This window comes from Erythrolamprus reginae, chromosome 2 (assembly GCF_031021105.1).
Source record: "Erythrolamprus reginae isolate rEryReg1 chromosome 2, rEryReg1.hap1, whole genome shotgun sequence".
Classification (NCBI taxonomy): Eukaryota; Metazoa; Chordata; class Lepidosauria; order Squamata; family Dipsadidae; genus Erythrolamprus; species Erythrolamprus reginae.
In genome coordinates, this window is record NC_091951.1 from 289,294,367 (window position 1) to 289,309,924 (window position 15,558).

At 38.4% G+C, this 15,558-nt stretch overlaps 1 protein-coding gene across 1 annotated transcript in view; it reads right to left on the bottom strand.

Annotated features, from left to right (window-relative positions):
- GRAMD2B (GRAM domain containing 2B) overlaps positions 1-12,218 on the bottom strand; it is a 78,788-nt gene extending 66,570 nt beyond the window's left edge. The window contains exon 1 of the mRNA XM_070742848.1: positions 12,023-12,218. Within this exon, the coding sequence (XP_070598949.1) occupies positions 12,023-12,150 (128 nt within the window). The 5' untranslated portion in view covers positions 12,151-12,218. The remainder of the gene's footprint in view (positions 1-12,022) is intronic.
- Between the last annotated feature and the right edge of the window lie 3,340 nt (positions 12,219-15,558).

The window sequence follows — 15,558 nt, forward strand, 5'->3', positions numbered from 1 at the left end:
CAGTTAGGTCCCACAGAGTGAGTCTTCTCTGGGTCCCGTCAACTAAACAATGCCACTTGGCAGGACCCAGGGGAAGAGCCTTCTCCGGCCCTCTGGAACCAACTCCCCCCAGAGATTAGAATTGCCTCCACCCTCCTTGCCTTTCGTAAGCTACTTAAAACCCACCTCTGCTGCCAGGCATGGGGGAATTAAGACTTTTTCTCCCCCTTGGCCGTTACAACTGTATACATGGTATGTTTGTATGTATGTTTGGTTTTTATATATTAATGGGTTTTAATTTGCTTTTAGTATTGGATTTTATTGTATATTGTTCATGATTGTTGTTAGCCGCCCCGAGTTTTCGGAGAGGGGCGGCATATAAATCCAATAAAACTTGAAACTTGAAACTATCAGAAGTCTTAGCAATGTGAGGCCCACTCCAGCACCTGATTGTAATGCTTAGCCAGTTCCTTATAGAAACATTTACAGGCTTCTTGTAACATTTCTTTCTTTCTTTCAAGATAGAATTCCTTCAGTTATCAATTATGCAAGCCATTGAGATATCTTCTTAGCTCACCATATCCCTTCATCTACTTGCATCGTTTTTGTAGCTGGATGGAATTCCTCCCCCCTATGATTTTCATATTTAAAATGTTTATCCAAATATCTTTATTTATTGCTTGATTAATATTAAAAACATCCTTCAGTGTCAAAGCTTTTGGCCATCTGATTAGACAAAATATTTTATGCAAATAAACATTTTATTGCAAATAATTCACATCATAGTGAACTCAATTTATTCAAAGAATAATTGTTTCTTACTGATTTCACTGTTTCTAGACTATGCACTGAAAAAATAGCCAAAAATAATCAAATCAGTGTTTATCCATCTTAGATGTGACCATGAGGTAATGTCATCCTTAATTAGTTGCTCCTCTTGCAGATATAACAATTATATAATTTTACCAGCGAAAACCCATGAAAAACGATGAATCCCAGATTACTGACCTGAAATTAGCATTCTTTGTATGGTCATCCATAGTCTTGCACACCTTACTCTACCTTAGTTTTCATGCCATATTTTTTTCTTTTGCTTATATTATTTATTCTTATGATAATTTTGAAGGAATTAGGTGGGCACAAAACTGTCACTTAACAAATTAGACATAAGGATGTTAAACTTTGGGGCTAGAAAATGCTTAAATGCTGTTCCATATTAATAGGTGCACTTAAAATGTCCTGATGGAAATTCTTAGAAGTGCCTAAATGCACTTCCATTTCAAGCATTTAGATACATTTACAGAAGGGTAAGATTCATAACACTATTCCCCATCACTGCTGCCACTCTATCCTCTGAGTGCTTCCAATTTTCAGTTTCTCTGTCTCTGTCAGTCTGTCTGTCTGTCTGTCTGTCTGTCTGTCTGTCTGTCTGTCTGTCTGTCTGTCTGTCTCTCTCTCTCTCTCTCTCTCTCTCTCTCTGTGTATGTGCTTTAGAACAAGAATGAGAAATAAGATATGTGCATATTTTTTAAATAACAGAAGTAATTGCCTGCCAATAATTTAAAAAATAGGAAAAATAACAGTATATGAATAATTGATCTACACTTACATATAAAATCATTTGATACATATAATTGTTTCATTGGATATGAAAGAGTAAATATCTAAAATTAGTATCAGTTTTACAGCCCACATTATAAATGCAGCAGGGATGAGTCCTAACTTACTTTGCTGCTGGTTCACTTCCTCCCACACCATGTGGCTGCGTGTTTGATTTGCACATGTGCAATGGCTAATAATAATAATAATAATAATAATAATAATAATAATAATAATAATAATAATATGTTGTGGTTAGCTCTGGCCCAGTTCCTGCCCCAAGGAATGTGCAAGTGGATGTGGGGAGAGACATCCACATGCTGTAGGCCTGTTTTGCTCCCAGTGGAATCTGCTGACGAAGTCTCCTCTGACCAAGGGGGCCTGAGTGACAGGGAGGAGGAGAGTTTGGCAGACAGCCCAGGAGGAGATAAATCATCTGTATCATCTCTGAATTCTGAACAAGAATTAATGACACATCCACGCATGTGTAGAGTGATGCATAGGAAGCAACAACTAAAGGATTATTACATGAGAAAATGAGGCCACCTGTGGTTGGGTGGGGCTACTGTAATTAGTGCTGCTGCTATAGATAGCACCGTGTGGGTTTGCCCCTTGTGGAGAATTATCTGATCGTTGTGTTTCATGAATGTCTTGCTGATTCTGGCCTTTGTTTGTTGACTTTTCACCACTTTGAAACCAAACCAAAGCAAAGTGTGTTTCACTTCTTGGAAGAAGAAGGGCTGTGACTTTCTTCACAGCTGCAAGCTAAGTACTTAAGGACTGATAAGGGACTTGTACAAATTACCAGGTTGTTTTGGGAGGAGTGCTCTTTGCAAAACAAAAAGAGTGCTTAGTTTATTTTGAATTTTGTGATAAAGAACATTGTTTTGAATTTTCAAACATGTGTGTGTCTGAAATTTGTACCTTTGAATTTTTGGGAGGCTCCTACCAGAGACTCTGGCAGAATAACAACAACAACAACAACAACAATAATAATAAATCCTGCAAAAAGGCCAAAAACAAGATGACAACTGAATGCACAGCACCAGGCAGTTGACCTCTGCGCATGTGCACAAGAAAAAAAACCTGGAATTTTTTTTTTAAAAAACCCACCAGCCGGTTTTTTAAATTTAAAAATATAAAAAATACACACACCCGCATGTGCAGAAAAAAACAGACCTGGGAAAAATTCCAAACGGGTTCTATGATGTCATTGTGGACCAGGTCACTACTGGTCTGAACTGGGAAGAACTCATCTCTGAAGTGCAGTAGTACAATCAATTTTTAATTGATACTTTCAAAGAATTCATGAAAAATGTCATAATCGCTTTCATTTTTAATGTATGCAGGGTTTATATGCATCTTTCCTTAAATTGTCAGGAATTTTCTTTTTTTAAATAAGTTCAGCAGATCATGGTTCTTTGTCCGGTAATTTTCCTTTGTATGATATTTTAAACGCAAAAAGACTCTTAATTAATTTTTTTAAAAAATAATATTGTTTGTACACCACTTTCATCATATATTTTTTGGTCTGGGGCCATTTTTGATCATGGGATGACATGAACCATATGATGCTAGAGTTGGTATCACATGAAGTATTGGGAAAAAAGATAATTTACAAAGAACCTTACCAGAAATATTTTATATACTTGATGGAGATGCACTGCTAATTTAGGATATGTCTGCTCATAGTCCTAACAAATATAGATAATGAGTCCAGGCATGCTAACACATGTTAAGTAGACGCAGTAAGTGGATTAGCTTCTTCTAAAAGAAGGAATGTGGAGTTCATTTTCATGATTTCTCCATCTTCCTTAAGCTCTGTGATTCTAAAAATTTGCTCCGGAAGGCTCAGTTAACCTTCTTGCACAACATGAACTTCAAATGTTGAGGGATGGAGGATGGAAAGGGGAACGAGAGGAGAAAGATTGCTTTTATAAGTAAACGTCTGCCAGACTCTGTGACTTTAGGAAATAGAAGGAATTGTTTTGTTTATTGACTGAACAATCTGGATCCCAATAAAAATAAGGCAGTTGTGAATCAGGATCCAAATCAATTTAATACAAATATGAACCGGGAGCCAAATTAATGTCATAATATATAATGTAACAGGAATAGGAACATGTCCTATGTGAAAGGAAATGTGAAAGTTTTTTTAAATTTTTCTCCACATTCAACATACAACTTCATTTACAGCTCATCTGTCTGGAACCCACACCGCATATCAGACATAAATACATTAGAAAGTGTCCAGAGATTTACTTTACGAGAAGGGCCTTTCCCTCCTCTACTCACAACAGAGTACCGTACACAACCAGACTTGAAATCCTGGGCTTAGAAAGCTTAGAACTATGTCGCCTTCAGCACGGCCTAAGCATAGCTCATAAAATTATCTGCTACAACATCCTTCCTGTCAATGACTACTTTAGCTTCAATCATAATACACGAGCACACAACAGATACAAACTCAAAGTAAACCGCTCCAAACTTGACTGTAGAAAATACGACTTTAGCAACAGAGTCATTAATGCCTGGAACTCATTACCTGATTCTGTGGTTTTGTTACCAACCCCCCAAAACTTTACTGTTAGACTGTCCACTGTTGACCTCACCCAATTCCTAAGAAGTCAATAAAGGGAATGCATAAGTGTAACAGTGTGCCTACCATCTCTGTCATAATGTTCCCTCTTATCAGTTCCCATCTTATAGCTATAAACAATATAATGTCTATGTATATTACCAATAAGTTCTTAACTAACTAACTAATTAACTAACTAACCAAATGAATGAATGAATGAATGAATGAATAAATAAATAAATAAATAAATATACATACCTTCAATACATCTTAATATACATATGTCATTTTCCAAATACAATAAACTAATCAAGTTCCAAGTTTATTTTATATTATTTCATCTTTGTCCATCTTTCTTCTCTCCACTTCCCTCTATCTCAGGCAGCTATTCCACCTCTGCTACCTACTTTCTTACTCCTTCACCCTCCTTCTACTACTATTCCCTTCTCCTTCCCTCCTTCTTTTTACTCTTTCTCTACTCACTCCCATTTCTCTCCTTCCTTCCTACTTCCCATTCACCTTCTAAGTCCTTTTCTAAGTGGATAGTTATATTACTACCCTGTTTCCCCGATAGTAAGACACCCCCGATTGTAAGACGTATCGGGGGTTTCAGGGGGGTCGGCTAATATAAGCCGTACCCCGAAAGTAAGACATATGTCTTACTTTCAGGGAAACACGGGGGTATTGCCGCCTCCCTCTCATCTAGCTGCGCGCTGCCTCCTGCCCACGTCCGCACCGTCCCCCTCTCCATACGTCGCCGCGTCTGCCACCTCCCTCTGATCTTAATGAGCGCCGCCTCCTGCCCACTTCCGCGCTGCCCCCCTCCATACGTCACTGCATCTGCCGCCTCCGTCTGATCCAAATGAGCGCCGCCTCCTGCCCACTTCCGCGCCGCCTCCCTCCATACGTCACCGCGTCTAAATGTTAATTTTATGGTTAAAACAAAAAATTTGACAATTTTTTTCCAATATAAAACATACCCCGAAGGTAAGACATAGTGGGGCTTTTGGGGATAAAAAGAAAGTAAGACACTGTCTTACTTTCGGGGAAACACGGTATTACATGACAGACTAGAATGCTTCTCTAGATCTTACCCTTCATAATCATCCCTCTTTTTTTTCAAAATCTCCTATTATATTTAAATCTTGACTTTTGGTATATATATTTTAACTCACGCTACCTCATAGGAAGGAGAAAGTGTGGGGCAGTGGCCTGGAGGTAGAGCTCTCGACTCAAAATCAAGACGCTGTGAGTTCAATTTCTCTCTCTGGATACAATGTGAAATTATCTGCTGTGAACTCTGCATTGGTGACAGGAAGGGTATCCGGCTGGTAAACAATCAGTTCCTTTTAGTTGCCTTGACACCACCCTGATGTCCGGGAATAGGGGGACATTAATAGGAGGAACAGGCAGAGCAGAATGAAGAATAAACCTAGTTCTAAGGAATGGCGATCTAATTACAAATTCAAAGTACCATATGCCCTCTTTATCTGCAAGCATTGTTCCATGTGTCGGATTTCCTACTGCACCTCATAACAGCAACACTGTTATTAAAAGTCAAAAAGTATAGAAGTGGAGAAAATGCCAGTGGCAACTTGGGAACAATGGTCTTCTCAAAATTGGACTATTATCCTTGTAATTCTTTACTGAGAAATATTACTGGCCCTACTGTAGTTGTTACAGAAACCTACCAAAAATAAAAGATACTATCTGATTGTAATCAGATATTGGACAGTTCTACGACAGTCTTAATTTCTGTCTGTATAAACTGCCTAAAATCCACATAACTACATGACAGAAGTGGGGGTCTCCTTGCTGCCATCTAGTGGCAAATGACTGGAGGTAATATTTACAGGTACCATGTCCATTTTGGTGAAAAAAAATATGACACGTTAAAATACATACTACCGTCGCCCTATCTAACTACACTCTCAAGTGAATTTAAGGAGAACAATATCATTCTCATCAAATATTAACTGAGATAAGAAACTTCTAAAAAGGTTCAATGACATTTTGCAGTGTGACAGTCCCTGTGTCTTTTCTCTTCTACTATGTGGGAATTTCTGCTATATTTTGATAAGAAACATGTAGCTGCATGTGATGAAATTGAACATAGGGCCAAAATGTCAAACAAATTTTGGGAAATAATATCTCTCTGAATCAAACTATAAATTTTGGGGACATTTACTGTATTTTTGGAGTACTAGACACATTGTTTCCTCGCTAAAAGAGGCTGAAAATGTAGGTGCATTTTATACTCTGAATATAGCTTTTTTTGAAGCTTTTTTCCCCCAGCCCTAACAAGGTGCTAATGATTTTCCCAGTTCTTCCTAGCTTGCAGGCTTGTTTTCATTGCTACGCCCTCTGAAAAAGGTTTTTTCAGCCCTAATGAGGTGTTAACAATGTTCCTGGCTTGCAGGATTTTTTCATTGCTCATCCAAATAAGTTATTTTTCCCAGCCCTAAGTCTTTGTTTTCCTTGCTACTCCCTCCAAAGATGATTTTTCCCCCCAGCCCTAACCATGGGATAAAATAATGTGCTGAAGCTGACCAGACTAAGGATGCTAGCCAGATGAATACCTGGTAGGTAGATAGATATTTCCCCCCCCCCCCATTTTCTCCCCCAAAACTAAAGTGCACGTTATACAGTGGTACCTCTACTTATGAAGTTAATTTGTTCCGTGACCAGGTTCTTAAGTAGAAAGGTTTGTAAGAAGAAGCCATTTTTCCCATAGGAATCAATGTAAAAGTAAATAATGCATGCAATTGGGGAAACCAGAACGAGGGTGGAGGCCCTGTTTCCTCCCAGGAGATTCCTAGAGAGGCCCCACGGAGGCTTCTCCCCTCCTTTTCCGGCCCTGTTTCCTCTCAGGAGATTCCTAGAGAGGCCCCACAGAAGCTTCTCTCTGCCTTTTCCGGCCCTGTTCCCTCTCAGGAGATTCCTAGAGAGACCACATAGAGGCTTCTCTCTGCCTTTTCCTGCCCTGTTTCCTCTCAGGAGATTCCTAAAGAGGCCCCACAGAGGCTTCACCCTGACTTTTCCAGTTACAGTTTCGGAGGCTTGGGTTTGTAAGTAGAAAATGGTTCTTGAGAAGAGGGGGAAAAATCTTGAACATCCAGTTCTTATCTATAAAAGTTTGTAAGTAGAGGCGTTTTTAAGTCAATATGTTTTAAAACAGTGTTTCCCAACCTTGGCATCTTGAAGAGATCTGGACTTCAACTCCCAGAATTCCCCAGCCAGCAAATGCTGGCTGGGGAATTCTGGGAGTTGAAGTCCAGGTCTCTTCAAGATGCCAAGGTTGGGAAACACTGTTTTAAAACAAGTGGTAGAAACATATTTTTAGTCTTTCCAACAGGATAAGTCCAATGACATCATAGCATGTTTATTAAACCATACCATGGCAATATCCATTTTGATATTACATGTAGGTCAGTTGGACATGATCCAGACCAATGTTGCTTGTTTCATCACTATAATTTTCAACTGATTCAGTTTCGTTCCCCAAGTTACAAGTACTTCATCATTACAGAGACATGTCAAGGTGTGTACTTGTATAAATGATTGTACCATTGCTAGAAACTTCCTTTGGTGAGGTCAAAGCAGCAGTGTAAAATCTACTGCATTTTGAAGTAAAATATAGTTTGTGAACAAAAGCTGACAGCCTGACAGCCATTTTCTGATGTCAGATGCAATATGATCCCCAAAGGTATATTTCAGATGGCAGTGTAAAGACAGGTTTCTAACACTGTCTGGAAAGTTAAGCATGAATAAAACATTTTCTGAAATATGATCTCTTTTTCTGTTCAGGTATCAGGAGCTGATTCTAGAAAACCCTTTGATCACGTAACTTCTGTCATCCTTAGGTTGGCAAAAGGTCATCATTCCCATTGCACTGCTACTCTCACTTTACACACGAAACCAAAGAACATTGGCAGGATAGGAAAAAAATCCTGAGTCTCATTTTTCTTGTTTCCATTGAAAATGGAACAGATGCAGGGAATTTTATATTTAATTTCTGGCATCTGTAGGCAGAGGTCCAGAAATTTCTGCCCTGAAAAGTTTCCACCAACCAGTGTTAACACACTGGGTTAAAGCACAAGCAGTGGGAGGTTGCTCCCAGTTTTACCCAGTTCTCTGAACTGGTAGTGGTAGGAGCGGAAGGCTCCACCCATCCGGGACGCTTTTGCGCATGAGCATAGCAAAACCATTTGGAACCAGTGTTCCCTCTAATTTTTTTGTGGGGGGGGGGGTAGGCGGAAAAGTATAGTGTCTGAGTGGCAGTCCCTTTGGGACTGGGCGGCACAGAAATAAATAAACAAACAAACAAACAAACAAACAAACAAATAAATAATAAATAAATAACCCACCCTGTTTTGCCTCAGAGAATTTCAAAATAAAATACTGTACTGTGTGTCTATAACAGTGAGCTCATAATAGGGCAACTCTATCAATATCAAAATGCCACTTAAATAGTTGAGCTAGTTTCAAACTAGATTTTGATTTTCTTTCTCTCTTCCTTACTCCCATTCTTTTTCTTTCTCTTTTCCTTCCTCTCTTTTTTCTATCTGTTTCTCTCTCTTCCTCTCTTCCTCTCTCTCTCCTTCCCTCTCACTCTTTCCCTCTCGGCTTCTGGGCAGGTTTGGAAAACTCTGAGTTGATGATGATTTTTAAGTGAGCGATTGCTCACTGCTCAGCTTAGAGGGAACTATGTTTGGAACCCGTCACGGAGCAGAAGCCATTGGAGGGAAGAATGAATGCTGTTTTTTTAAAAAAAGGTATTAAGAGAGAATGAGAGGGAAGTAAGTAAAGTAGGTTGGTCAGTTGGTCAGTGGAGCAATTCTGGGAAGTTCTTTGTTTTTCTTGTGCCTTCGGGTCATTATTGAATCTTGGTATCTGCCTGGACAAGTCACTGCAATTGCCTTGGCAAGATTTCAGAAGCATTTTGCCCTTGCTTTTTTCCTCAGGCCGAGAGTGTGAGACTGCCTCTAGGTCACCCAGTTGGTTTCGTGCTTAGGGCCGAACTGGAACACAATCTCCAGGTTTCTAGCCTGGTGCCTTAATCTCCTTACCAAACTGGCTCTCGGAATCACGATAATAGGGGTGTGGGCTGAAAGAGACTTGAAGGTTGTAATTTGCTCTTTCCTGTCTCAGATGTGATTTATTATATTTCCCATTCCTGACTGGAGCAAGCTTCAACCTCTTCCCCTGCTTAAGAGACAAATATTAAAGGTGACACTGTTTAATTCTTAATTAATTCTTAAACCTTATATTGACAGTGTGATGAGGTTTAGATATACTTTGCAGCCTGTATAGATACATTTCACTATGATGCCTAAAGCTGTGTTTCAGACTAAGAATTTATATAACTGGGCTATACTATAAAGAATAGACAATGCCAAGCCCAAAAAGAGAATGGAAGAACTCAAAACAGATTAAATTAATTAAACTCATACAATATAATTGTTAGTATATAGGGAATAACAACAATCTTACCAATTTGCCCATTAAAGGTTTTTCTCTCAAAATGGGACTCTGGGAGCTGTTACTATAGGCCTAGGCGGTTCTATCTGTCCCTAAAATTAGATTATATATGCATACAGAAACATATACAAGTGTTACAGTGAATGTAGAATGTAAAACATGTTGGAGTCAACTCCTTATGACTTTACTGACCCATTTATGAATTTTAATGGTGCAATATGCAATATATAAATGATTTCCCATTGCCTCCTTCAGTGCGATTCTAAAATAAGCAATAATTTAGAAAAAATCACTTTCTTATGCAACTTTATTGATTTGCTTATTATAGGATATAGAATAAGTCATGTAGACAACTGTACTAAATTTTGCAAATTTAGACCAAAACAGGATTCTGACAGCAACTTCTCAAGCTATCACATTTTATTAAAGGTCATATGTTTTTCTGAATTACTGTATAGCTGATTTAACTGGTGCATGGAGTAGCCAAACTGATCTTAGTTTGAAATTTTAGTTTGGTTACCATAGAGGAATGGTAAATCATAGACAAGTGTTCTTTATACGTGATGTTTAATATATGATGCCAACTGTTAGCCTTTGTGATAACTTAGAATCGGTAGAGATGCAAGATTAAACAAAATTATTCGATGCAGTCTAGCTTCAATTCCTTATTTAAAAATTAAATATACTAAACTATTATTTTGAAATGATAGAAAAGTATGGTATCTTTCCCCTGCCTTTTCTCTTGATTCATTTTCATTATCATTTAATATATATTTTAGCATACTAACATAGTTTCATTTTAAAATGGAACTAAGTGTTTTGAATGCAATTATTAATTGATATTGGTTTAAAAATAGCAAACAAATGCATTTAAAATTTTGTTAGTCTGTTTCATAGAAACATAGAAACATAGAAATCTGACGGCAGAAAAAGACCTCATGGTCCATCTAGTCTGCCCTTATACTATTTTCTGTATTTTATCTTAGGATGGATATATGTTTATCCCAGGCATGTTTAAATTCAGTTACTGTGGATTTATCTACCACATCTGCTGGAAGTTTGTTCCAAGGATCTACTACTCTTTCAGTAAAATAATATTTTCTCATGTTGCTTTTGATCTTTCCCCCAACTAACTTCAGATTGTGTCCCCTTGTTCTTGTGTTCACTTTCCTATTAAAAACACTTCCCTCCTGGACCTTATTTAACCCTTTAATATATTTAAATGTTTCAATCATGTCCCCCCTTTTCCTTCTGTCCTCCAGACTATACAGATTGAGTTCATTAAGTCTTTCCTGATACGTTTTATGCTTAAGACCTTCCACCATTCTTGTAGCCCGTCTTTGGACCCGTTCAATTTTGTCAATATCTTTTTGTAGGTGAGGTCTCCAGAACTGAACACAGTATTCCAAATGTGGTCTCACCAGCATTCTATATAGTGGGATCATAATCTCCCTCTTCCTGCTTGTTATACCTCTAGCTATGCAGCCAAGCATCCTACTTGCTTTCCCTACCGCCTGACTGCACTGTTCACCCATTTTGAGACTGTCGGAAATCACTACCCCTAAATCCTTTTCTTTTGAAGTATTTGCCAACACTGAACTGCCAATACAATACTCAGATTGAGGATTCCTTTTCCCCAAGTGCATTATTTTACATTTGGAAACATTAAACTGCAGTTTCCATTGCTTAGACCATTTATCTAGTAAGGCTAAATCATTTACCATATTACAGACGCCTCCAGGAATATCAACCCTATTGCACACTTTAGAGTCATCGGCAAATAGGCAAACCTTCCCTACCAAACCTTCCCCTATGTCACTCACAAATATATTAAAAAGAATAGGACCCAGAACAGATCCTTGTGGCACACCGCTTGTAACCTGACTCTGCTCAGAATACTCGCAATTAACAATAACTCTCTGATGTCAACGCTTCAGCCAGCTGCAAATCCATTGAACTATCCAGGGATTAAGTCCAATCTTCACTAATTTATCTATCAGCTCTTTATGTGGAACCGTATCAAAGGCTTTGCTGAAGTCCAGGTAGGCAATATCCACGGCACCACCTTCATCCAACACCTTTGTGACATAGTCAAAGAAATCAATGAGATTAGTCTGACATGATTTGCCTTCAGTAAAGCCATGCTGATTTGGGTCTAATAAGTTATTGTTTTTTAGGTGCTGATTTATCCTCTTTTTGAGTAGAGTCTCCATCATTTTAACTACAACTGATTTCCTAATGCAGAATCATCATTTTACCATACCTTCTGTAAAGTGGGCAAGCTATGAGTACTACTTCCAAGCTACAGTATGATAAGTCCATCATAATAAACTATCTGGTCAAAATATTCAGAAAAAGGAATAAAAGCAATTTTTCTAAACGTACCTTGTGAACACTGATCCAGTGATGTCAAGAGGGCTAAGGTAATGTACTTTATCACTTGATTTGCAGAAGCTGGGTTGAATCTTGTAATGAAAATCCGAGTCACCAGAAGAATGCTTTGTCCTCCCCATTTTAACAAAGTGAGATTGGTGTTGAAAAGAAATGAATTGCTATGGCTTGCCTTTCCTTTAACAAGTAGGTTCTATAGAACAAGCAGCTGTTGCTACCTGGGTTGGTTTTCTTATTCTCAATCTAGTTCAAACAAGAGCCTTTAAGTTAATAAGTTACTTATATAAATGATGTCACCTGCATTTTACTTTCTCATTGGTAAATTCTTTATTCACCCGTCTTAATAGACACAGAGTAAATAGTTTTATTACCTTTAATACTAAGATTGATTTTAGCATTAAGATATTACTGTCTTTAGGACAAAATTTTGCACCCACTTTATAGTCATCAGCTCTCCAAAAGATGTAAAATGTAGCCCTGAGCCACTAAATGATGTCTCAGTTTTGTTTTAAGTGATGGCAAGTTTTGTTTCAGACTGAACACTCCAAAAACTCTTTGATTTCAGTGGGATCAAAGCTATATAGCAAGACAGATATTTCTTACTTATGATGTTAGATTGGAGAAAAAAATCATTTTGGATTCAGAAAATTTCTAGAACTAAGGCACAGAATTGATAAGATAAAAAAATTGATGGATGGATTTCCTATTGTTTCAGTATTTTTCTTAATTATAATGATGAAACCCATGATCTTGCATGGTTAGAGTGTGGAAAGATAAGAGGCTACTACACTTGGGAAAAATTACATGTCTACTCCAGGTTATATCCTGAGACCTCTCACAACATATAGTGATTGTTCCAAAAGCACCAGGAAAGATATTTCCTCCCCTCCTCTACATGTCTACTCAAAGAGGAAGGTGCCCTCTGGTTTTCAACTAGGCAGACTGATTGCTTCCCAACTAATCTCTCTATATAAAAGCCCCTACCCTCCTCACCTTTCGCAAACTCCTTAAAACCCACCTTTGTCGTCAGGCATGGGGGAACTGAGATATCTCCCCCGGGCCTATACAATTTATGTATGGTATACTTGTGTGTATGTCTGTTTAATAATGGTTTTTTAAAAATATTTTAAATTGTAAATTATTAGATTTGTTATAAACTGTTATGAGCCGCCCCGAGTCTACGGAAAGGGGCGGCATACAAATCTAATAAATAAATAAATAAATAAATAAATAAATAAATAAATAAATAAATGAATGAATGAATGAATGAATGAATGAATGAATGAATGAATAAATAAATAAATAAAAACCACTCATGCTCCGATCACAAAATCTCCAGAAACGCAAAGGTTACAAACTTGAAATTTAGAATTTATGTTCCTCTTGGCTTCTAGGTACTTGCTAATAAAGGATTTTTTTTAAAACAACCATTAGATCATTAGTATTTCTTATATTATTATTAACATGATGCGGATTAGTTAGACATTCTACTCCCCCTTCCAACCTGAAAATAACTGGAGAAAAGGGGATAGGAAAGGAGGGGATTCTGTGGGGCAAGGCTGAGAGAGAGAAGGGGATAGGATTGGTGAGGCTTCTGTGGGGCAAGGCTGAGGAACATAAGGGGGATAGGAGAGGATTCTGGAGGGTAAGCCTGAGGGAGAGAAGGGGATAGGATTGGCGAGGCTTCTGTGGGGCAAGGCTGAGGAACATAAGGGGGATAGGAGGGGATTCTGGAGGGTAAGCCTGAGGGAGAGAAGGGGATAGGATTGGCGAGGCTTCTGTGGGGCAAGGCTGAGGAACATAAGGGGGATAGGAGAGGATTCTGGAGGGTAAGCCTGAGGGAGAGAAGGGGATAGGATTGGCGAGGCTTCTGTGGGGCAAGGCCGAGGAACATAAGGGGGATAGGAGAGGAGAGGATTCTGTGGGGTAAGCCTGAGGGAGAGAAGAGGAGAGGGGAGGCCAATCATAACTACTCCTTAATTTTCAAACTGAAAGTGTTGATTTATCAAACCCCACCACATAGTTTTGTAGCAGTGCACGGGTATTCAGCTAGTGCATCATAACAAGCAGCAGGAGAAGTTAGTCAGATCTTCCAGTCATTGGTAGGATGATCACATCTAGGCTACAAGCAGCGGTGGGCTACTAGCTAGAACGCTGAATTGGGCTCGCCGCCGCAGCTTGTAAGTGCTTCCGGGGCCAGCATGATTTTGCTTCTGCACTTGTGGAGTAGCAAAATCGTGAACAGAGCCACAGGTGCGCCCATTTTTGGGTGAGGTTTTTTTGCTTCCACACATGCTGAAACATGGGTGCATCTGCGGCTCCGTGCGCAATTTTGCTACCTCCACAGGTGCAGAAGAAAAATTGCGCTGGTCGTGCAAGCACTCACGAGCCGTGGCGGCAAGCCCAATTTGGTGTTCTGGCTAATAGCCCACCTCTGGCTACAAGTATATGGAAAGGTACTATGTGAGGTAACAGTTTGAGTTTCCTAAAGAACCGCCATCTGAATTATCACACCCCAGACACGGTAGCTTGTGTCTCCAATGAGTCTACAGTGGTAGGACTTTGTATTTTTCAAATCTCTAAATTCAATTTGCAAATACTTATTTTTTTTTCTCCAGTGAGAAATTTACTCACCAACTTTAGAATATAAACTGAAGAAGGAGCAGTGGGCTAACTACCTCAATACAATTTGAGTAACGTTGTTAAGAGCAGGTGATATTTTCTCAGAGATATCCAGAGGATCTATAAAGTATATCAGATAATTTCTCCCCCACTTTTCAAAAAATAAAGTAGCAGAAAAAGTGTATTCCCACTTGAACTAGCAGAACTGCTCTTATGGGTGGGAAAATGAAATGACCTGGTTTTGATTTTTAACATAGAGGTAGTATGGGAAAGGTGAAGTGAAGTTCCATTCCAGGCCAAATTGGCAAACAAGATAAGTAAATATTTAATTGCACCTATTAAACAAACTATGCAATATCAATATCAACTTTATTTGATTAGTCAATCAACCATATCAAAGTGAGGAAAAGGACCACATCGGTCATCATAAAACTGTGACTGGTTAAAATACAATAAAATTGGCTAAAATAGAGGGAATTTGAATAAATAATAAGTTAAAATGCAGTATAATATGCTAAAATTGAGTAGTAAAACATGAGATTATAACTCGTGCAAAGGATTATATTAAACAAATCTAAGATACTGATATAAAATAGTCTTAAGTGAGTTCATCTCCTTTGCATGCCACCCCAATATGTTCTATAAAACGTATTCTCATCTGAACAGCCCTGACTATAAACTTAGCAGTTCTAGAAACTACATATATATTTGTACCCTGAAGAAAATATGATAATTGTTTATTACATTCCCAGTGTATGATTTTATCAAGTAGGGGCTGTAAATACTGAGGTCTTACTGAGGAGTATAGTTTACAATTGAGTAGCACATGTGCAATGTCTTCTATTTCTGGTGCACCGCAAATGCATGTTCTCTCAAAATAGGGTACTATGCATAATCTCAATCTCATA